General features: G+C 43.8%; 1 protein-coding gene across 2 annotated transcripts in view; it reads left to right on the plus strand.

Annotated features, from left to right (window-relative positions):
- The window catches only part of LOC135018839 (DNA dC->dU-editing enzyme APOBEC-3G-like), an 86,031-nt gene extending 65,547 nt beyond the window's left edge, over positions 1 to 20,484 (plus strand). Inside the window, exons 1-4 of one of the 2 annotated variants that reach the window (XM_063953053.1) lie at positions 5,969 to 6,033; positions 9,384 to 9,988; positions 18,299 to 18,338; positions 18,895 to 20,484. In XM_063953053.1, coding sequence (XP_063809123.1) covers positions 9,440 to 9,988; positions 18,299 to 18,338; positions 18,895 to 19,076 — 771 coding nt within the window. In that variant the 5' untranslated portion in view covers positions 5,969 to 6,033; positions 9,384 to 9,439 and the 3' untranslated portion in view covers positions 19,077 to 20,484. Of the gene's footprint in view, positions 1 to 5,968; positions 6,034 to 9,383; positions 9,989 to 18,298; positions 18,339 to 18,894 lie in introns of those variants that run through there. The other variant, XM_063953054.1, reaches the window with a different exon arrangement.
- The last annotated feature ends 4,398 nt before the right edge of the window (positions 20,485 to 24,882 follow it).

The following is a 24,882-nucleotide window of genomic DNA, read 5'->3' on the forward strand; positions in this document are numbered from 1 at the left end:
TATGGCCCTCATTCCGAGTTGTTCGCTCGCTAGCTGCTTTTAGCAGCATTGCACACGCTAAGCCGCCGCCCTCTGGGAGTGTATTTTAGCATAGAAGAATTGCGAACGAAAGATTAGCAGAATTGCGAATAGAAAATCTTAGCAGTTTCTGAGTAGCCTCAGACTTACTCAGCCATTGCGATCAGTTCAGTCAGTTTCGTTCCTGGTTTGACGTCACAAACACACCCAGCGTTCGCCCAGACACTCCCCCGTTTCTTCAGACACTCCCGCGTTTTTCCCAGAAACGCCAGCGTTTTTTCGCACACTCCCATAAAACGGCCAGTTTCCGCCCAGAAACACCCACTTCCTGTCAATCACACTCCGATCACCAGAACTATGAAAAATACTCGTTATGCCGTGAGTAAAATACCTAACTTTTGAGTAAAATAACTAAGCGCATGCGCTCTGCGAACCTTGCGCATGCGCAGTAAGCGACTAATCGCAATATAGCGAAACTCGACAACGAGCGAACAACTCGGAATGAGGGCCTATGTCCATACAGGTTTCGCTCACTTTATTTTAGTGCAGTTGATGTAGCACTCCCCTATACCTTCTTGGGAGGCATCGATATATAAAGTGTATGGCAGTTTGGGGTCAGTGTATGCTAACACTAGAGCATTTGTTAAACATGTCTTTAGTTCTTCAGAGGTACTTTGCACTGCCCGCTAATGCTGCTCCCTAACCCCTCTGTGCACAACACACACCGGGGCTCTCCTTCCCTGAATCGGCTGCACTTCTCTAATCTCCATCCGCGCTGAAAGCATAGGAGTGAGCGCCACCAAGGGGGGTCTTCAGATTAACCTCCGCTGCTGTCACTTCTCCCTATTTATACTATTTCAAAGAGTATGCACAAGATCCCCCTTCTGTTCCCGCTCAGGTCTCGTGCTTTACCCGTTTGACACTTATCAGGTGTGAGGCTTCTAGAGCCTTCTACAGCACTGTCTACCAATGTAATATATATGCAATCTCTCCTGTGTAAATATATGAACTATATAAATATATATTATTTTACAATATGGTCATATGAAATAATTCATCAACTTTAACATCTCTACCTCACACATAGCATTTTTATAAATAGATTTTGATTTAACCCATACATGAATTTTGGTTATAACACTATACCATATCCTTCCCTGTATATACATATTTCATATAGATATCTTTTAATATATTTTTAGCTCACATTGCTATGATTATAATATAAATAATTACCAGTTCATCATAACCATACTAAGGCTACATGTATTATAATTCTTGGTCGTGGGATTATTATACTGCTATGTTGTGTTTTATTTTTAAATGTTTATGTTTTGAATTATGGTGATTATATTCAATTTGTTGTATGTTATTTGTCACAATTAGCAAGTGGGCTGAAAGCGGTGTGCAAGGCATAGTAACTGGGTGAAGGCAGTAGAAGTTACAGAATCACCCATGGTGAATGGACACTCACTTGGCTTCAGCTTTGGACAGTTGGGCCACACAGGCAGCATACCAGGTGTGGGTGCCTATGGACCAAAAGGCTGGCAGGACCGACCCAAATGATCTGTAATGGTTTAAGAAATGAGTGTAGCCTTTGCCCACTGTGCGTCATTCTTTGCTCTGTTATTTCTTAAATACTGTTAATAAATCAAATTGTGACCTAACTTTTTGGCATATACACTGTCTCTGAGTCATTTATGGTTTGACCATGCCAGTGGGGTCCAGGCAAGGTTGACCTCTATCCCTTATAGGCTCTCATGAGAAAAGTTCCTCTTGTGTTCTTATCTGCACCATCCTTGTCCAGCTGGGCATCTTTGTTTCTTGCCCTCCATTTATTCTTTATGACACCTGATATACACTCATACACTGACTATAATGTCCTAAGCACAATATGACACTGTACTTCCTGTGTATACATTACATTGCCTGCTGGTATGTCTTTGTTATGTGCTATTTTGTACGGCACTACACAATTTTGGGGTCACATTATAAAATTGTCAAAATCACCATTTTCCAGTGTTTTCTGATGGAATTTAAAGAAGCAATTGTATTATAGATGAAACACATGTATAATAAATTGCCACTTTAAGGGGAGATTTAATTGTTGGATGGGAATTTAACCATTCAAATAATTCCCACTGGATTAGTTGATTTAAGCATAGGTTTACCATACTATCAGAGCCGGTCCTAGGCATAGGAAAACTAGGCAAATGCCTAGGGGCACAAGCAGATTCTGCTGATTAAAATGATATGCGGCAGACCTATATTCTGTGTGTGACTGCGGCTGTATCTGCATACGTAATGCTACGTTACAGTGTATCCCTGGAAATCACTATAACGTAACATTTCATATGCAGATACAGCCACAGTTGCACACAGAATATAGGCATGCTAATTCTCATTTAAATCAGCAGAAGCTGCTTGTGCGTCCTAGTCACATAGCAACGAAAATAAGATGCATTTTCTTAAAAAAAAGGCACCCAATGTTAACAGAGGTGGACGGGAGCTGCATGGCATATTAAGAAAATATGTATGAGGACACATCTTTATCCAAGCAGAGGCAGAGGCCACAGTGTTTGTGGGTAACAATAGTGTTCAGCATATGTGTAAGGGGCATTATGTGTGTCATGTGCATAAATGTATTAATAATGTGCAACATGTGTAAGGAGCATTATGTGTGTCATTATGTGTATAAGGGCATTAATAAAGCTAGGCGTAATGTGTAAGGTGCATTATGTTTATAAGGACATTAATAATGTGTGTCATATGTTTAAGGGGCATTACTGTGTGGTATTATGTTTATAAAGGCATTACTTATGTGTGGCATTATGTGTATAAGGTGCTCTACTGTGTGGCGTAATGTATAAAAAAGGCACTACTGTGTGGTCTAATGTGAACAAAGAGCAATATGGTGTGGTGTAATGTGAATAAGGATCATTTAGTGTGATGTAATGTGAATAAGGAGCACTACTGTGATTAGTAATGTATATAAGTTAAAGTGGTACTACTGTGTGATGTAACGTGAAGAAGGGACACTATTGCATGACATAAAGTGAATAAAGTTGCACTACTGTGTGGCATAATGTATAGAAATAGCACTACTGTGTGGCATAATGTATAGAAATAGCACTACTGTGTGGTCTAATGTGAATAAAGAGCAATATGGTGTGGTGTAATGTGGGTATGGAGCAATTCAGTGTGATCTAATGTCAATAAGGGGCACTACTGTGAGGAGTTACGTATATAAGGTAAAGTGGTACAACTGTGTGATGTAACGTGAATAAGGTACACTATCGCATCATCATATTGATTAGGGCCGGCTCTGCATACTATCCCTTTAAACTGGGACACTCATGAATTACTCAGGATCACTGGCTGGCTGACTTCAAGCCTGCATTTCACCTGGTTGTAATCAGCCAAAGAACCTGTGTAATTCATGAGTGTCCCCATTTAAAAAGATAAGACCTTATTCTGGTGTGTTAACAAGGTGGGGCAAGATGTAACATGTGCAGAGAGATTAGATTTGGGTGGGGTGTGTTCAAACTGAAATCTAAATTGCAGTGTAGAAATTAAGCAGCCGGTATTTAGTATTTACCCTGCACAGAAACAATATAACCCACCAAAATCTAAATCTCTGTGCACGTTACATCTGCCCCACCTGCAGTGCAACATGGTTTTGCCCAATTGCTTACTTTTTTGGTTTGCTAACAAACCTGAATAACCCCGTGGTACAGTAAGTCTAGGTAAGCAGCATCTCCCATGCTAAGTGCCAGAATGTTGGGAGAAGCACATAGTTGCCTACCCTCCCTCATTCTGCAGGAGACTCCCTGAAACAGCAGCAATCTCCCTCACTCCCTCAATAGACCATCAATCTCACTGATTGCACATTACCCCCATTATGCAGCTATTACATTCTTGGGAGAAAAATAAATCAGAGTTACATACATTCAAATGGGATCATCAGTGCCATTTCCCTGCATTGGTTATAAGCATAATGATCCCTATGCATACTTACCTACTTTGGATACGTAATATAGATATAAGAAAATGTTTCTATAAAAATTAAAATTAAAATAATGATCGTTTACCATAGGCCTAATAGCTATATCTAAGTAAGAAAACAAGATCAATGAAATAGAAAAAGGTTTTAGATGGATATGATCTATCTCCCCTCGGTGGGAGACATCTGAGTGGCGACTATATAAATAAATGACCAGATACATCTGTATTTTTATATATATTTGTTTAAGTACACACATATATTATATGTACATATTTTTTTATATATGTTTTTATATATACCTAATTGTCTCCGTATGGTTAGTAATACTTACTATGAAAAAATTCCCATGTATGGAATATTAACTCTCAAGTGTATGCGATTATACCTATTTATGATCTCAAGAGCATAAGATAAATAGATTCTAACTACATTAAATTATAATCCGGAAGATGTGTGGAACGCATCTTTGAAGTGCAGCCTGTTAACGGCTAAGGAGCGTCATAATCCGAAACTGAGGCGTGAAAAGCAAACACGTGATCGAGAGAGGTCACGTGTATGTGACAATGCACATACGTATGCGCTCCACTCGGAAACGAAGTCTGGTAAGGAGACGCTACGTACATCTGCAGGCGGGAGATGTATTTAAATACGGCCACGGAGACATGGGGCTATACTTCTCTGAGGAAGCCGCTGAATGCACTAAAGGCAGAGAAACGCGTAAGAGACCCCCAATACTTGTCCGGTATCGGTCGGACTTTGCAATTACCTGCAGGCATCTTTCCAATTACTTGGACACTCCAGATATGGCACCGTTAATGGGATGATAAAGCACCAGGAGCCGGGAGACACCAATACACGGAACCAGAGGTTAAAACAGGTTTTTATTTACCTACTTGTGTGGATCACTGCCATTGTTCCAAAGTTAAAGAGAACAGCATGCTGTACTAACTACTAAACATTAACTCTAAACAATTGTTGCAACTAATCAGTCAATATCAGTGATACTAACTACTGCACCGCTAATTATTTCTAACCATTTAAAGTCAAGAGACTGACTAATCAGCTGAGTCTGAAAAGCCTATATACTAACCATACTAATAAGGCTGGGAGTTACAATCGCATTTGTGTTTAATGCTCTGCAGGATCGACCGGAACGCAGGATGAGATTGTTGTTATTATTAATTATTGAATTTTTTATATTGTATTAATAAAGGTACATATCTTTTTAACAAGCGCTGTGATTTGTGTTTTTAGTTTTTACCTACTTTGTGGCTGCTCCCTCCGGGAGGGAGCAGCCAGGTCACACAAGAGGGGGCGTGGAGGAGGCGGTACGGGGGCATGGTGATGAGTTTGCATCATCATAGCCACGCCCCTCCTCTGTAATGTCCACAATATCGGTATGGCAGGGGGCGGGGCTACGATGACGCGAATTAGCGCGATCGCATCATCGCCCCGCCCCTTTTTTCTGTTTAACGGGCTGAAAGTGGTGGGGGCCGTGGGGAGCAGCGGGAGGAGAGCGTGGTGCGGCGGGGGGGGGGGCAAGCGGGATGCGGGAGACTTGCCCCCTTCCCCGTGGGGCCGGGAGTGCCACCCTAATTTCGGGAGCCTCCCGGCCTTTCCGGGAGAGTGGGCAAGTATGTCCCTATGGCCACTTGCAGTATATGGAACCTCTTGTAAAACACAATACACAAACAAATCTTGCAAAATATTAGTGTCTTTTCTTCAACAAATAGATCTTACTGACTTTGGGGCTCATTTACATTTGGATGTAAGTCATTTTCGATGTAGCAGTACGCGCCCGCGCTGACAGGTGTTACTTTCACAATCTCCCTGAAATGCTTTTTCAAAAGTAGGCAAGTATGGAGAAGCATGACAAGTGGCCTGGTAACCGGGCACAGAAGAGTTAACATTTTTCTCTTTCACTTTCTTTGCTTGATGTGCGCATGTACTGGATGTGGGTGTAACCTTATTATTCATCTGATCTATTTGCTGCTAGCAGAACGAAAACAGTAAGCTTTTGTTTAGATATTCCGTCTTAACATAGTACATTAGTTTTATTTGTCTTTCAACACGCATTACTAATTATAATAACAATATCAGAGTTAATTGCTAGAACAAATCATATTTCCTGAGAATTAATGTTTGTCAGAGAACAGTGTCACAGAACAAAGAAAAGGAAATCTCACTTTGTGATGAGACAGCTAGAAGTTCCAGCAAGCTGAGAGCTCTGCTTTTGCTATGGAATTGTAAAGAATGCCATTGTATGAAATGTCAGCAGCAGCCCACGTTGCATCATATAAATGACTATTTGGTGCAGCAGAGCAGGGAAAAGGACAGTGACTTCATGCTGCTGAGTGGTGAGCTGCTGTGGTGAATATATTGCAGCACGGTTTTGCTAAGGTTTTGTTAGTGTGACAAAGATTACATACTGTATGTAGTGTATGTATCTGAGAGATGCAAAGAATGGTGCACCTTTTTACACTTTGAGACAGATTCTGAGTCACATGTAGGTCTGGATGCAGCCTAGTAGTTATAGCAAACTGCATATACGCTGAAAGGGAACATACAGTATGTACAGTAACTGTGTATCGCCAAGCGATTCTGAGACCTGTAGTCTCTGACATTTGTCTCCGTCCATGAAAGGCATTTGTGGGTGTCAACTGAGCATATGCACATATTAGAACCTTCTTGAAAAAGCAATGGGGTGTTGCCAGAGGTACACTATACCAAGGGGATGCCTATTTCAGATGGATCTCTTGCATCCAGCCAGAGCTGGATTAAAAGCTGCCTGGGCCTGAAAATGTACAAGTGCCTACACCAATGTTTTTCAACCACTGTGCCGTGGCACACTAGTGTGCCCTGAGCAGTCTCCAGGTGTGCCGCCATAGAAGCAGAGCCAGGCCCATCAGTGTTTTGCCGCTACTGAGGCCCTGGAACGATCAATACTGGTGGGCTTAGTGGTTGCAGAGCCAGTTCTAATTTTGGGCCCGGGCAGTGTTGGGCTCTTCTGGCTTTCTCAGATGTGGCTCAGGCGTTACCTATGGAGAAGCTGCGACATGACATCCTAGTACACGCAACTGCACCATGCATCACCATTATATTTGAATGTGCCTTGGCAATATTCACATCTTGTTCAGTGTGCCGCGAGTTGTAAAAGGTTGAAGATCTCTGGCCTACACTAATACCGCTTTCAGATCGCAAATGCCGGATCCCACCCGGTAAGAGAAACGTGTCCTTACCGGGTGGGATCCGGCATTTGCTCTGCTTTGCTGGCTTTCCGACCCGGCAATATACCGGGTCGGTTGCCATAGCAGCAAGGGGGGCGCAGCAGCAGCAGGGGCGGGGGTGGAGGCGGCGCTGGGAGATAAGCTCCTGCGCCGCCTCTCCTTATGCTGTGAATGGGAGCCGTGTCGCATTGAAACGGCTCCCATTCACACTGCGCCTGACCCGGTATTCAACCCGGTAATAAGCCTTCTTTTTTACCGGGTATAATTACCGGGTCAGGCGACCCGCTAATTCGGCCAAAGTGCTTTCACATCGCACACTGAGCCGTTTCGCAATATGCCATGTCAGTACCGGGTTATTTGTGCGATGTGAAAGGGGAATAAGAAGGGGAGGAGCTGTGACCAGTGCTGTGTGGGTGTCGCCAGTGCTGTGAAGTTGGGACTAGAGACATTTCAGCATGTATACCCATTTAACTATCAGCCCCGATGTCTCCCTAAATACACCGAAACAGAAACATCTTATAATGTGAGATAACAAGAAATACAATACTAATATTTGATTTACTGTATTGCAGACTGTGTGGCCATCTGGGCTGCTGGTCAACATCATGTAGTTATAGTAAGAGGACTATTTTTGTGTGGAGGCCTGGAGCGGAAGCTCCATCTGCCCCATTGTTAATATAGCCCTGACGGCGGTGTTAGGGGACTGATAAAGTGGAGACCGCACAGTCGCAGTAGCGTTCCATTTTGCAATTCATCTGCATTCCGAATGTGTCAGCATTCACATCTAAATTTCACTGAGAATGAAACCAATTCAGCTGAATCAAAGGAATAACACAAAGAAAATTTGTATGTTAACATTTATTTGAACAGAGTTGTGCGAACTAAACTATTGAAAATATTGTGTACTATGTATAATGCAATTTTAATTTGTTTATTAACACATGTTAAAAGTGCATTACAAGCTCTTACGGCATGATTCCGAGTAGTACGCACACCCAATGGTTTGCGTACTACTCCGATGGCGGACGGACTGTGCATGTGCAGAACGAGTCCTGAATTGTCGCTCGCTGTGCTCCCAAGCCGCAGCATGACTGACATGCCACGGCTGTTTGCGGGGTGGAGCAGGGCAGCGACAGGAACAGTCTACAAATTGGAGAGGTGACACCCTCATTTTGTAGGCAAGCTTTGCCCAGGGTCTGAGTCTTCCGATGCAGATTTCCTGGCCCCAGCGATTGAAAACACCGCCCATCCTGCATAACCTGAGGGTAAGTCAGATGGTCGATGTTTCTGCCCAGTGATCCGAAGCTGTGTCCCAGGGTCTGAGTCTTCCGATGCAGATTTCCTGGCCCCAGCGATTGAAAACACCGCCCATCCTGCATAACCTGAGGGTAAGTCAGATGGTCGATGTTTCTGCCCAGTGATCCGAAGCTGTGTCCCAGGATGCAGCAGCGGATGACAGAAGCTTGCAGATGGTGGCCAATGTTTCTGAAGCTTGCAGATGGCCGATGTTTCTGTACAGTGATCCGAAGTTGTGTACTAGGATGCAGCAGCAAATCACAGAAGCTTACATGAGGCGGCTGATATTTCTGTAGCATGCTGATGGCTGATATTTCTGTACAGTGATCTGAAGCTGTGTCCTAGGATGCAGCAGCAAATCACAGAAGCTTACATGAGGCGGCTGATATTTCTGTAGCATGCTGATGGCTGATATTTCTGTACAGTGATCTGAAGCTGTGTCCTAGGATGCAGCAGCAAATCACAGAAGCTTACATGAGGCGGCTGATATTTCTGTAGCATGCTGATGGCTGATATTTCTGTACAGTGATGTGAAGCTGTGTCCTAGGATGCAGCAGCAAATCACAGAAGCTTACATGAGGCGGCTGATATTTCTGTAGCATGCTGATGGCTAATATTTCATTTTCTGTACAGTGATCTGAAGCTGTGTCCTAGGATGCAGCAGTAAATCACTGAAGCCTGCATGAGGTGGCTGCACCCAAAGATGCAGCTGCTGTGTGTTCTGTATCCTTCTCTGAATCAGGCCCTTAGATAAGGATGAGCCCATGCTATACTGTATACCAATATGCTACTGTTCTTATAAGCTCAGAGTTGTTTTCCTTTTCCCAACACAACAGGTCATCTAGATATTATCTAGATATTGGCTCCACATTTATTGACGTTACATCCTGGTATGTCGCTGTTCCTCAAAAAATCATTATCAGAGGAAGAATTTGATGACAACTTTAACAGTGTGGAATGGGGGAAGAAAACTTTGGTATGCTTTGGCGTGGAGGACCAGCCACCACTGTGGAAACTTTGGGGTTATGCATACAACGATCCGCAAGTTGAACATGCTGAATTAATTATTTTACGTGAACTCTCCAAATTTGTGGATTCAAATCATTCAAAAAAGGATTTACAGTATAAAGTCACCTTATATACAAACTACAGCCCCTGTCTACCATGCTCTGAAAAAATGATCATGTTTCTCAATAAATTCAAAGGCAAAATGATCATGAATTTAAACATTTCCAAATTGTATAAATTTCATGATTACGACAATAAAAGAGCCTTACAAATTCTGAAAAACTCTGGAGTGGTAATTAAAATTATGGATCTGGAGGAATATAAAGAGTGTTTCTATCTCTTTGTAAATCCAGCAGAGAGATTCCAACCTTGTGAAGAGTTAGACATCCAAAGTCAGCAAAACAAACTTGAACTTGAGGATCTTTGGAGTGAGGTACAGTATTCCATGGCACCGAAAAATAAACTCACACAGCACAAACATGAAATGTGACAGCAGATAAGAACCACGTGGCCCATCTAGTCTGCCATTGTACACACACACTTACACATTAGGTTTCATTTTTTGTTGGGAGCCAATTAACCTACCGGTATATTTTTGGGATTGTGGGAGGAAACCGGAGTATCCTGAAGAAATCCACGCAAGTACGGGGAGAATATACAATCTCTACACAGTTAGGGCCGTGGTAGGAATCAAACCCATGACCTCAGTGTTGTGAGGTAGTAATGCTAACCATTACACCATCCACCTCAAAAGTAATCTTTTCAGACATTACCAGATAAGTCTAGATACCATCAGAACAGGAATTGCCACACTTAGGGGGAGATGTACTAAGCAGTGATAAAAGTGGAGTAGTGAGAAGGTGGAGAAGTTACCAATAGCAACCAATCAGCATTGATGTAACATTTATTTGCATACTATAAACGTATACAGAGCAGCTGATTGGTTGCCATGGGCAACTTCTCCACTGGCTCACTTCTCCACTTTTATCACTGCTTAGTACATCACCCCCTTAGTGAGATGTGCTAAGCAGTAATAAAAGTGGAGACGTGAGCCAGTGGAGCCCACGGCAACCAATCAGCATTGACTTACCATTTATAATTTGCATACTATAAAAATGTACAGAGCAGCAGATTGGTTGCTATGGGCAATTTCTCCACTTTTATCACTGCTTAGTACATGTCCCCATAAGCCAGTCATTCCCAACCACGGTCCTCAAGGTACACCAACAGTGCAGGTTTTAGTGATATCCAGGCTGCAGCACAGATGGTTAAATCAAAATAACTGACATACTAATTAAGTCACCTGTGCTGCAGCCTGGATATCACTAAAACCTGCACTGTTAAGGGCCCTACTCACTGGCCGACCCGCCGCCGAGCTGCCCGACGGCGGATACGGCCGACGAGCGACCCGGCGGCGGGGGGGCAGTGACGGGGGGATTGAAGTTTCTTCACTCCCCCCGTCACCCGGCTGCATTGAAGTGCAGGCAAATATGGACGAGATCGTCCATATTGGCCTGCATGCACAGCCGACGGGAGACCAGCGATGAACGAGCGCGGGGACGCGCATCGTTCATCGCTGGAGTCTCCATACTGAAAGATATGAACGAGTTCTCGTTCATTTATGAACGAGATCGTTCATATCTTTCCGAAAATCGGCCAGTGTGTAGGACCCTTTAGTGTGCCTTGAGGACCGTGGTTGGGAATGACTGCCCTAAGCAACATACAAATGAATATTTTTACTTTATCCAGTCTCACACATAATTATTTGAATAAAAAGGAGGGGTACAGACAACAGAAAATCTAAGGGGAGGGTACAAGCTTCATATTATATACATGAGTAAAAACAAAGCACCTCAAAAGTTATAATAGTCACAATATTATTCAAAGTCCCAAAGGGAACTATACAGTTTAGCCCATAAATCACACGCTTTCTGTTCACAGAACATAAAAAGTAGTATAAAAACAGGGACTACTTTACAAAACAGGGGAGTGCGACTCCAGTTTGGTAGGTGTGCTGAGGCCAGGATCTACATCTTCTTATGCAGAATTACTGCCCTGACAGCCAGGAATACATGCCCATGCTAAGTATCCTGAAGGTTACTCAGATGGCCGATGTTCATGCAAGTGATCTAATGGCTGCATCTTCGGACACAGTAGCGGATTACAGAAGATGGCAGGAGGTCTATTAGCATAATACGCCTCCTGTAGCAATAGCATATTTTCATATTGCAGCTATGTGAACTGTGTCCATCCCTGCACCCCATACTTGTGTGTTAGGTTGTTTTACATAATTTTTCCATCTAGGCATTATTACCTCCTTGCAATAATGTTTCTTAAGGAGGGTAGTTTGCTGGAACAGATCTTTAGTTAGGTCTGGGGACACTTGCAGATTAGTTAACTTGGACAATAAACAGAATGTCACTCTCCATTGTGGTATAACAAAAAATATAAACATATTCTAATTTAGTTGTTCTACCCAGGGCTGCTACCTGAAATTGTAGGGTACTGTACAAATGAAACAGACAGCCCCTTACACACACCTCCTTAACACACCGAGGCTCCACATTGGACCATCGGAAGCAAAGGTGTAGTGTGGATCCCTGTGGAAAGGAAACAGACAGCCCCTTACACACTGTACAAAGGAAACAGACAGCCCCTTACACACACCTCCTTAACACACCGAGGCTCCACATTGGACCATCGGAAGCAAAGGTGTAGTGTGGATCCCTGTGGAAAGGAAACAGACAGCCCCTTACACACTGTACAAAGGAAACAGACAGCCCCTTACACACACCTCCTTAACACACCAAGGCTCCACATTGGACCATCGGAAGCAAAGGTGTAGTGTGGATCCTTGTGGCTGGAGCATGCTATGAAGCTCCCTCCACAATATTAACATACACTAGATGCCCCTCAGGCCATCACATATGTCACCAAGCTTTTCCAACACTCCAGTAGACCCCTGATATGCCCTTTAGACCATATACGGTATATATTTTATATAGGCAAACAGGCATAAGTGGCACTTCAACAATAACATAGCTATGCCTAGGAAGATAGCTCAGTCAGATACTTGGGTATTATTATAACTTCCTCTTTTACATTCCTTTATCAAAGAATCACTTCCTAGATAACCTTCCTTATCTTATCCTGTGCGACATTAATATCACCATGGACAATACCATAAATGCACTTCTTCCTATCTGCTCTCCATTACTTCACTTCTCCTCCCCCTCCTATTTCAGAAGTCACTCACTTGACCTTGTCTTCTCCCACCATTGTTAAATCTGATTTCAGTAATTTCCTCCTCCCTCTCTTGTACTGCTATCTACTATACAAATATTTGGTGGGTGAGGACTCAAATTGGTGTTATACTGGTGCTGGAAGCTGCCTTATACATGCGCCAAGGGGGTCCCCTAGTGTGCCCCAAAATATAGGACTGATACCACCCTCCTACCAAGGGTGTACTCCACAAGTGCAACCTTAATGCGCTTGATTCGGTACGCCCTCGACCTATGCTTCGCTGTTTCTGTTGACAACATCTCCCTTGCTTCTGTCCCCCAAGTCCGCTGCCTTGGTGTCACCCTTGACTCTGCTCTCTCCTTAACACTCCACATTTAGACCATCTCTCAATTTTGCTGTTTTCATCTCCAGAACATTACCAGAATCTGGCGTTAGCTGATATCAGCCCGATAATTGCATAGGTTTGTAGGCAGGTGCTTTAGTTGATGAACGCTCCTGCAACAGTCACATCAAGAGGTCACATCTTATGAGCTGCTTAAAATTGAGAGTTGACCTTCTGATGCCCTTGAAGAAAGTGCACACCGAGCTAAACAAAAATAGCGAAGTGTGTACAGGATGCACACGGAGCAAGTAATTGTTCTAAGGATCGGATCATTTTTTCTAATCTGCAGAGTGAACGGCATAGTATGTATCCAGCTTTACTCTTGATGCAAACAAAACTTTAATTTGTGGTCTCATTTTCTGCTTAGACTACTGTAACATATTCCTCTCTGGCCTCTTCCTTTCTTGCTTCTCCCCACTTTAATCTCTATTCTTAACATGACTGCTCATCCTGTTCATCCACCATTTGTCATCTTTCTCTCCTCTCTGCAACCTGCTTTACTGGCTCCCTATCTCAATCAGAATCTAGTTTAAACTCCTACCCCCTCTACATCTCTAACCTCATCCACACTCTCTCCTGAAATCTCTACTCCCCTTCCAGACAGTGCTTCTCCTCCACTCTGGTCTTCTCCTCACATACTCACCTCCAACATTTCCTTTGTGGTGCCCAGTCCTATGAAAATGACTCCCTACAGATTCTCTAGCAGTTTCACAAGCTTTAAAAAATACCTTTGAATTAAAGCTACCAGGTATTTTCCTAACTTGCTACATTTCTCCTCTACCCATTTGTCAGACAACCTTCCCAGGTCACCCTTCATTGTTCATCCTTTCTCCTTTGTATGCAAGCATTGTAAGCTCTTATGGGTAGGGCACTTTTCCCTCTTATTCTTCGATAGTATACTCCATGGGGGTGTGGTATTGAAAGTCGACAGTAACTAGGTCGACAATGTCTAGGTCGACCACTATTGGTCGACAGTAACTAGGTTGACAGGGTATCTAGGTCGACATGGTCTTTAGGTCAACATGTTCTAGGTCGACAGGTCAAAAGGTCGACATGAGTTTTTAATGTTATTTTGGTGTCGTTTTCTTCGTAGAGTGACCGGGAACCCCAATTAGTGCACCGCGTCCCCTCGCATGGCTCGCTTCGCTCACCATGCTTCGGGCATGGTGCCTTTGCTCCGCTACTGCTTCGCTCGGCACAGATTACCGTTCCAATCATAGTCCACGTGGATCGTGGAAAAGTTAAAAAAAAAGAAACAAATTGTGAAAAACTCATGTCGACCTTTTGACCTGTCGACCTAGAACATGTCGACCTAAAGACCCTGTCGACCTAGACACCCTGTCGACCTAGTTACTGTCGACCAATAGTGGTCAACCTAGACATTGTCGACCTAGTTACTGTCGACTTTCAGTCCGGATCCCCTCCATGGGGTTGATTCAATTCAACGAGAATTGAATAGCACCTGCCACCGAGAAGGAGGTCCTGGAGCTATTCAATTCAGCGCTCTTTTAAGTACGACAAGTGGATTTCTGCTCGCACCCCTCATGGGAGTGGGTATGGGATCACTGAGTACTGAATCAATTTGCACTCATGAACTGCTGCCAGTTTCAACAAGTTTCCCTACTTGTGCTCCTGTTTCTGTTTGAATCAGTCTGTGATGTTACTTTAACATTACTTTTGCTGGAGTCTGCTGTTGTGTATTGCACTTATACTCTGATACTTTATTACTTCAAATTGTTTTGATCTTTATATTGCTGCTGTTAGCATGTGTGTTCAGGTCAATTTTCTTGAAAGTAATTAATTAAGGGCCTAATTCAGACCTGAGCAGCAACATTTTTCTCTAATGGGCAAAACCATGTGCACTGCAGGTGGGGCAGTTATAACATGTGCAGAGAGAGTTAGATTTGGTTTTGTCCATTAGAGAAAGATTTTACTGCTGCAATCAGGTCTCAATTAGGCCCAAGAACTCAGTATTTACGTTTTGACACTAGAGTGATATAATAGTTTTTTCTAATTTTGCTGACAGTGTAAGCACAGTGAAATTACACATTTCTACATTAAATGTAATAGTATAACCATTGCATCAGGGACTGCATATGCAACTTTAGAGCAAATATGGCCGATGCAGAGTGGTACGCATCTGTCATATCTCCACATGCAACAGTGGGTGTAACTGGGTAGCAGCCGGGTGTTCGCATGTAGGATAAGTATTCTGTGAACATGTCATACCTATGGTGACAGCATTGAGGGCTCTTCAGAGGAGAGCATAAGTGAACTTCAGACTGATCTTCGACATCAAGCATACAGTGGGGATTGAAAGTTTGGGCACCCCAGGCAAAAATTCATTTTAATGTGCAAAAAGAAGACAAGGAAAGATGGAAAAATCTCCAAAAGGCATCAAATTACAGATTAGACATTCTTATAACATGTCAAAAAAAGTTTGATTTTATTTCCATCATTTACACTTTCAAAAGAACAGAAAACAAAAAATGGCGTCTGCAAAAGTTTGGGCACCCTGCAGAGTTAATACCTTGTACTGCCCCCTTTGGACAGCTGAGACCTGGCAGTGTCATGGATTGTTCTCAAACATCGTCTGGAAAGACCAGGTGATGTCAATCTCAAAGGTTTTAAAAGCCCAGACTCATCTGACCTTGCTCCAACAATCAGCACCATGGGTTCCTCTAAGCAGTTGTGTAGAACACTGAAACTGAGAATAGGTGACGCTCACAAAGCAGGAGAAGGCTATAAGAAGATAGCAAAGCGTTATCAGATGCCCATATCCTCTGTTCGGAATGTAATTAAGAAATGGCAGTCATCAGGAACAGTGGAAGTTAAAGCAAGATCTGGAAGACCAAGAAAAATATCAGACAGAACAGCTCACAGGATTGTGAGAAAAGCAAGTCAAAATCTACGTTTGACTGCACGATTCCTCCAGGAAGATCTGGCAGACACTGGAGTTGTGGTACACTATTCCACTATAAAGAGATACTTGTACAAATATGGTCTTCATGGAAGAGTCATCAGAAGAAAACCTCTTCTACGTCCTCACCACAAAAATCAGCGTTTGAAGTTTGCAAATGAACATATAGACAAGCCTGATGCATTTTGGAATAAAGTTCTGTGGACCAATGAGGTTAAAATCGAACTTTTTGGCCAGAATGAGCAAAGGTACGTTTGGAGAAGGAAGGGCACAGAATTTAATGAAAAGAATCTCTGTCCAACTGTGAAGCATGGGGGTGGATCAATCATGCTTTGGGATTGTATTGCAACCAGTGGCACAGGGAACATTTCACGAGTAGAAGGAAAAATGGATTCAATAAGATTCCAGCAAATTTTGGATGCTAACTTGATGCCATCTGTGAAAAAGCTGAAGTTAAAGAGAGGCTGGCTTCTACAAATGGATAATGATCCTAAACACACCTCAAAATCCACGATGGATTACATCAAGAGGCGTAAACTGAAGGTTTTGCCATGGCCTTCACAATCTCCTGACCTCAACATAATTGAAAATCTGTGGATAGACCTTAAAAGAGCAGTGCGTCACAGACAGCCCAGGAATCTCAAAGAACTGGAAGACTTTTGTAAGGAAGAATGGGCGAATATACCTCAAACAAGAATTGAAAGACTCTTGGCTGGCTACAAAAAGCATTTACAAGCTGTGATATTTGCCAAAGGGGGCAGTACAAGGTATTAACTCTGCAGGGTGCCCAAACGTTTGCAGACGCCATTTTTTGTTTTCTGTTCTTTTGAAAGTGTAAATGATGGAAATAAAATCAAACTTTTTTTGACATGTTATAAGAATGTCTAATCTGTAATTTGCTGCCTTCTGGAGATTTTTCCATCTTTCCTTGGCTTCTTTTTGCACATTAAAATGAATTTTTGCCTGGGGTGCCCAAACTTTCAATCTCCACTGTAGGTGCAAATGGGTGCGGCTGCTGATGATGATGGCGGCTGCTTTCACCTGTGTGGTCACAAAGATGTGACTGTCTCTGAATTCATACAGAGATCTGCCTTTTCCAAAGTGGGCACTTTACATGTAATTGTATTATTCAGTTGTTGTTTGATTAGGGATCAAATGTGATCTAAGTAACTGAACGAGTAATATTTGATGCCATACAAAGTAGTTTGAGTACCCTCAGAAAGTGCCAATCTCCTGGGAATTTTACACACAACAGCTTCTAGCGTTAACAGAATTATACGCAAAACAAATAACACCCAGTGAGCAGAACTTCTTTGGTGAAAATGGCATGATAATCCAAGCTGTTAGAGGAGAATGGCCAGATTGGTTCAAGCTAACAGGAAGGCAATAGTAATGCAAATAACCACGCATTCAGCAGTATGCAGAAGAGTATCGCTGAATGCCCAACTCATCAAATCATGAAATGGATGGGCTTCCGCAGCAGGATACTACACTGGTTTCCATTCCTGTCAGCTAAGAAAACAAAACTGAGGCTACAGTGGGCAGTTGACAGTTGTACATTGGAATAGTGCTGCCTGGTTTGTTACATCTTGATTTATGTTGAGACTTGCAGATAGTAGTGTCAGATATACATGTGCATACCTTCATGGCCACCAGTCTACCGATCATCTATGGCTACTTCTAGCAGAATAAAGTGCCATGTTACAAAGCACATGCTATCTTAAGCTGATTCCATGAACATGACAATGAGTTTAGTGTACTCCAAGTGCCTTCGCAGTCACTAAATCTCAATAAAATAGAGCACCTTTGAGATGTGGTAGAATAGGTGTTTTGTCACATGAATGTTTAGCCAACAAATCTGCAGCAACTCAATGAAGCTATCATGCAAACTGAATCTGTAAGGATTGCTTCCAGCACCTTGTTAAATGTGTGCTACAAATAATTTGGGCTGTCCTGAAAGCTAAGGGTGTTCCTACAAAGTACTACTAATAAAGTGGCCATCGAGTATCAGAGTTGGAGCTTATTTGGGATAAAGTTGTTATTGCAGCAGGAGATATTTCCTTACAAGTTGTGCTATTAAATGTCCCTGAATTTGTTGAACCAGTTCCGGTGGCTATTTGCTTTTTGGCTACAAACATACAGCCTGATTTAACCAAACAGCTAAAGTGTAATGACACAAAACTTTTCTTGTCTTTCAGGAATTTGATAACTACATTTTCAAAACAAATGAAAACTCAAGTAAGTTGGTTCATATAATGTTATATATAGGGGTTGAGTACGGGATCCCAGTGCTCGGGCTCCCGGTGGTCAGAATACCGATGCTGGGATCCCGACCACCAGCAGGAGAGCGAAGCCCTTTGAGGGCTCAGCGGCTCACTGCGCTTGCCACAGGTTCTATTCCCACTCCATGGGTGTCGTGGACATCCAGGAGTGGGAACAGCCGTGGCGGTGCTGCCGGCATAGTGGCGGTCGGGATCCTGGCGTCAGTATTCCAATCACTGGGATGCTGACTACATCCCATATATAGACCGTTTTTAGAAATAGATTATAACTAATCATTTACAATTTAAAAGATACACACAATTTTGGTCGCTCTTCATTAATGAATAACCTACGTAGCTGTTTTGGTCAGAAAAATACATATAATGAACCAGAAAAGTGACTGACTGAACTGACCACTGAAAGCAATTCTTCCACAATGCTTTAGTTATAGGATAGCCATGTGAAAGTGTACACAGATTATTTTCTATTAGTTGGCTAACTTTTACTTTCCTTTTATCCTCTAAACAATCAGCACCTTTTGGGTCTGAGGAACAGTTTACAGGTTACAGCAACAAAGCTTTTAGGCGTGATATCGCAACACCGAAGAGGAATGAGCATGGGAAGGAAACACAGACAGAAACTCCAATGAAGTTACAGCCAATAAAAGATAAGGAGCAGCAAAGAGGATTTAAGCGAAAGCTTTTATTTGACTAACCAAATTCTTTTCCATAGACATTTACTATATTTACCTACTGTAATACACCATTGTTTTTAACTATTGTTCTCATTGAGAGATCAAGAAATACACATTAGGTTCTCAAACTTTTTTGAAACATGACACCCTAGAGCAGGGGTGGCCAATCAGTCGATCGCGATCCGCCGCCCAGCCACCCGAAGCCGCGCCTCTCCTGCCTGCCGCTCTGCCTCCTCAGTGACGGCAGAGTGTATAGCTCAAATCAGGTGCCGGTTCGTTAGCCAATGAGAGCTCGCGGACCGGCGCCTGATTTGAGCTATACACGCTGCCGTCACCGCCGTAGATTAGACTGAGAAGCAGGGCGGAAGACAGGAGAAGCGCGCGCTGCGCTGCGCTCTCCATTCCGGTGAGCTCTACTATGGAGGCATATCTGGCATTGTGGGCACATGGCTCAGTGGGGGCATATCTGGCAATGTGGGGCATATCTGGCACTGTGGGGTCATATGTGGCACTGGGGGCATATCTGGCTCTGCGGGCACATGGCACTGTGGGGGCATATCTGGCACTGTGGGGGCATATCTGGCACTGTGGGTACATGGCACTGTGGGGCATATCTGTAATCTGGCGCTGTGGGGGCATATCTGGCACTGTGGGCACATGGCACTGTGGGGGCATATCTGTATCTGGCACTGTGGGGGCATATCTGGCACTGTGGGCACATGGCACTGTGAGGGCATATCTGGCACTGTGGGCACATGGCACTGTGGGGGAATATCTGGCACTGTGGGGGCATATCTGGCACTGTCGGCACATGGCACTGTGGGGGCATATCTGTAATCTGGCGCTGTGGGGGCATATCTGGCACTGTGGGCACATGGCACTGTGAGGGCATATCTGGCACTGTGGGGGCATATCTGGCACTGTGGGGGCATATCTGTAATCTGGCACTGTGGGGGCATATCTGGCACTGTGGGCACATGGCACTGTGGGGGCATATCTGTATCTGGCACTGTGGGGGCATATCTGGCACTGTGGGCACATGGCACTGTGGGGGCATGTGTATCTGGCACTGTGGGGGCATATGTGTTTGAGGTTTTTACCTGTGGGTTCCAATGTGTTATTTCGTGTGAGGCAGTCATTACACTCTGCGCAGCAAGGCTACGTCCCTTTTTTTGTTATACCACGCCCACTTTTTGTTATACCATGCCCATTTTTGTTATGCCACGCCCCTTTTTTTGCGCACACGCCTGCGGCGCGCGCTATTTTTCCTCCTAGATAGATCACAAAAGCTTTTTAGCTTTCAAAGTAGATCGCCAACTCCAAAAGTCTGGCCGCCCCTGCCCTAGAGTATCAGGTTTTTTTCACTGCACCCCTAGGGCAAATTTTTCTTATTGAGATATTTAGAAATAAATATTACATTAATTTCAATTGTGTTTTATATGTCATCCTTAGGGTCAATTGTGTGGTGAGGGACAGGATTTGCTTCTGTTTGTCCACATATGATATGACTGGCAGCCACCAGCACTGGTTTTGCCTATTACATTGACCATAAATAATTTGAATTGGTCCTGGATCACCAACCTGAGGCACCTTTGCAAGTGTCCTGAGGCACCCCAGGGTGCCATCCAGGGGCGGAACTACTGGCGGGGCAGGCAGTGCATTGCACTGGGGCCCCGCCGCACTCAAGGGCCCACAGCCGCCGGCCGGCATTACATGAATGAGTCACAATGACTCATTGTATGTCATGCCGCAGCCGCACACCAGCGCTCCCGTGACCCGCCCGTCATAAGGAACGATTCTGGCCACCCGCACACGAAGGAGGGAGGAGGGTCCGTCCCTCCCTCCCTCATATACAAACAGGTCACAGTCTCTCAGTGAAGGAGAGAGCCGCAGCAGCGCTTTGTTACTGGTGGAGGCGCTGCTGCTGCTGCTCCTCTGCTTCACTATAGGCTGTCTCTGAGAACAGCCTATAGGGAAGCAGAGGGGCAGCAGCAGCAGCAGCGCCTCCACCAGTAACACAGCGCTGCTGCGGCTCCCTCCTTCACCTCCCTCCTCCTTCTTCTCTACTGCCCGGGAAGCTGCACCGAGGAGCCTGAGCCAACAGAGAGGGTAAGTATAATTCTTCCTTCTTTCTTTCTTTCTTTCTTTCTTTCTTTCTTTCTTTCTTTCTTTCTTTCTTTCTTTCTTTCTTTCTTTCTTTCTTTCTTTCTTTCTTTCTTTCTTTCTTTCTTTCTTTCTTTTTTTCTGTCTCTTTCTTTTTTTATTTGTTGGGACTGCCTGCCGCAATGTGTAAAAAGGGGGGACTGCCTGCCGCTATGTATAAAAATGGGGAATCTGCCTGCCGCAATGTAAAAAATGGGGAATCTGCCTGCCGCAATGTAAAAATGGGGAATCTGCCTGCCGCAATGTAAAAATGGGGAATCTGCCTGCCGCAATGTGTAAAAATGGGGAATCTGCCTGCCGCTATGTATAAAAATGGGGAATCTGCCTGCCGCTATGTATAAAAATGGGGAATCTGCCTGCCGCTATGTGTAAAAAGGTAGAATCTGCCTGCCGTAATGTGTAAAAAGGGCACGCTATCTGCCGTTATGTGTAAAAGTGTATGGTGTCTGCCGTAATGTGTAAAATGGGGACGCTGTCTGCCGTAATGTGTAAAATGGGGACGCTGTCTGCCGTAATGTGTAAAAAGTGCACGCTGTCTGCCGCTATGTGTAACGAGGGCACGCTGTCTGCCGCTATGTGTAACGAGGGCACGCTGTCTGCCATTGTGTAAAAAGTGTATGCTGTCTGCCGCTATGCGTAACGAGGGCACGCTGTCTGCCGTTATGTGTAAAAAGTGCACGCTGTCTGCCGTTATGTGTAAAAAGGGGAATCTGTTCGCTGTAAGGAGTAAAAGGGTCTCTACCTGGTGTAGTGGTGCTACTGTGTGGCGTAATTTGAAGAATGGAGACTACTGTGCACCGTTTTATGAATTGGTATTATTTTGTGGACACACCCCTTCCCCACGAAGCCACGCCACTATGTATTTTTGCGCGCGCCTACGGCGCGCACTGCCCATGGGGTGGACTTGGATGGGATGGGGGGGGGGGGGCCCAAAGCATTTTGTTGCACCTGGGCCCACCGCTTGCTTGTTCCGCCACTGGTGCCATCGCACACAGTTTGAGAACCACTGCATTAGGGCTAATGCAGAGTTGACCGCAAGTCGGTTTTGTTAAAATATCTTGTCTGTGGCTAATTCTATCCCTCATCTTAATCTGTCTTCATGGGTTGCTAAGGGCATTCATACTGTTTGAGATCTGTATTTAGCAGAGAAGTTAGTTCATACTAGGTGCACAGAGGCGAAATAGTAGGTGGTGCCCTCTCAGTGGCTTTGGCTTGAACATGTGCTGACATCCCAGCGACTTTCCAATGGTACATCTGGTAGAATAAAGAGTCTTTATTGCAGCTAATTGTGGCGATAAGGAATCTTTATTTTTGGGTGCTGGCTGCAAATGATAATAAATAGAGCCCTGAGGTGGGTTTTTTATTTATTTATCAAAGCTTGGAGAGAGATTCAGTTGTGAGAGATAAAGTACCAGGCAATCAGCTTCTGCCTTACATTTAACAGGCTGTGTTTGAAAAATGACAGGAGCAGATTGGTTGGTAAATTATGCATTTCCTTAAAACAACTGCTCTCCCTTCTTTTGTCATAGGGGGTCATTCCGAGTTGATCACAAGTAGCAACTTTTTGCTGCTCGTGTGATCAACTTGACGCCGCCTATGGGGGAGTGTATTTCTGCATAGCAGGGCTGTGAACGCTTGTGCAGCCCTGCTATGCAAAAAAAGTTTCCTGTAAAAGAAGACCATAGTAAGAGTTACTTACCCTGTGCGATCGATCCAGCGATGCAGGTCCCGGAACTGACGTCAGACATCCGCCCTCCAAACGCCTGGACACGCCTGCGTTGGACTCACCACTCCCAGAAAATGGTGAGTTGCCGCCCGGATCCGCCTTCCTCCTGTCAATCTTCTTGCGGTCGGCGCTGCGACTGCTTTCTTCAGTAGCAGCAATTGCCCGGCAATGACACGTCTGCGCAATGTGGCCACCGTTCATGCGCAGTTCCGACATGATTACAAAGAAGCGCAGCGTGCGATTGGGTCGGAATGACCCCCGTAGAGAGCTGTTAGGTTTAGGCACCACCGGATTAGGGTTAGAAGAGTATTGGGGGAGGGTAAGTATACTTACCTAGCCCCTGTTAGGATTCTCTCCATCGCGATGTTGTGGTCAGTCTTCTGACCAGTGGCATCTCGACTGCCATTAAAGGATATCACACCCTGTAAGCTTATAGACTTGAACCTTCTTTTGTTTCCCTTCTCAATTTTTTTTCTGTATCCCCATATTACTTGGAAAAAATGTAATAAAAATTATTGTAAAAAAAATATCTTGTATTTTTGCACAATGCACATTGTGGAGTGGAAAACCAGCAGCTAAAGCGGCATAACTGCCAATATCACACATAAAGTAGGGAAAGTTTAGTAAGGATGTCTAATCTGAAGGTGAACAAATGGTGAATTGCCATCACATGATATAAAGTCTACTACACACAAGTAATAAATTCAATTCAAACATTGAAAATGTCTGAACCTATTTCTTTTGGAATAAAAAAATATAATATATATCAAGTATATATATACAGGCGCAAAAAATGAGTGGTTTTTTCCTAGCTGCTGTGATTGGAGAAAGTCAATCTCCAGAACAAAGGAAAACAATAGAAGTAAATTACAGTGCTAATACAACTGATGCTAATGATATATAAATGTATTCATTAAAACAGACTGATGTTCAATATATATATAAAATTATAAAAATTGCTCTTAAACCAATTTATGGACATATAGTAGACTCCTCAGCAATGACCTTATCTAGGCAAAAGTCCATATGGTAATGTTTGGACAACAGGTCTAATTTTCACCAAGACCAGTTTAATTAGTTACCCATCAGGTGTTCCAATGCATAGATCCGGATCAAGGTCCTTATCAGTGGAATGGATTCTGGTTCACAGTTCGTTTTTATCTGACACCTCAATGTCCAGCACACTGTGTTCCGTTTGTAAATGAATCCTGGAGAGTTTTCCTTCCTTAGACCAAGTTGAATTCGGGATCCTGGTTCACAAATAGCATGAAGATGGGTGTTCCTGGGTGAAGAGCCTGATGAAGCTGTCTTGAGTCGCGTCCAATGGTTAAGAGCAGTGTTCCCTTACGCGTTTCGCCGCTCCAGGCAGCTTTCTCAAAGGGTAATATGTTGGTAAGAATTTGGCCCCTTTTTATAGGGGAAATGATGTCATCAGTCAATTAGCATAAACAATTAACTAAGATCAGGCATCAGATTTTTAATTTTCCATGAATACAGAAACAGCAGAGACTAATAGATGAGAACATATGTTTATTGATATTTAAATAACTACTGACAGATCGCCTGGAAAAATACATTATAAATTCCCAATTATTAGTCATGTGATCGGGTCACCGATCACATGACGTTACGTGTGACAAGTTCCTATAATACTATCCACTTATAGGGGCAGTCCTCTGTCAATCTACATCTCCCGCCCCATTTAGAAATCACATGTGTCTCTGACCTCTGAAGTGTATTGCTCCCCATGACTACGGAGCCGTCACTTCCTCAGTAACTCGTCACCATGACTACAACGCCGTCACTTCCTGAATGGTCCGTTGCTAGGTGACCGCAACATAACAGGAAACGTAATTCTCGGAGGGGACGGTTTGGCGGCCAGCGTGTTTACCGGAAGTGACTAGTTTCTATGGTAACAGGCCCGGCACATCCTGTTT

This window comes from Pseudophryne corroboree, chromosome 2 (genome assembly GCF_028390025.1).
Source record: "Pseudophryne corroboree isolate aPseCor3 chromosome 2, aPseCor3.hap2, whole genome shotgun sequence".
Taxonomy (NCBI): Eukaryota; Metazoa; Chordata; class Amphibia; order Anura; family Myobatrachidae; genus Pseudophryne; species Pseudophryne corroboree.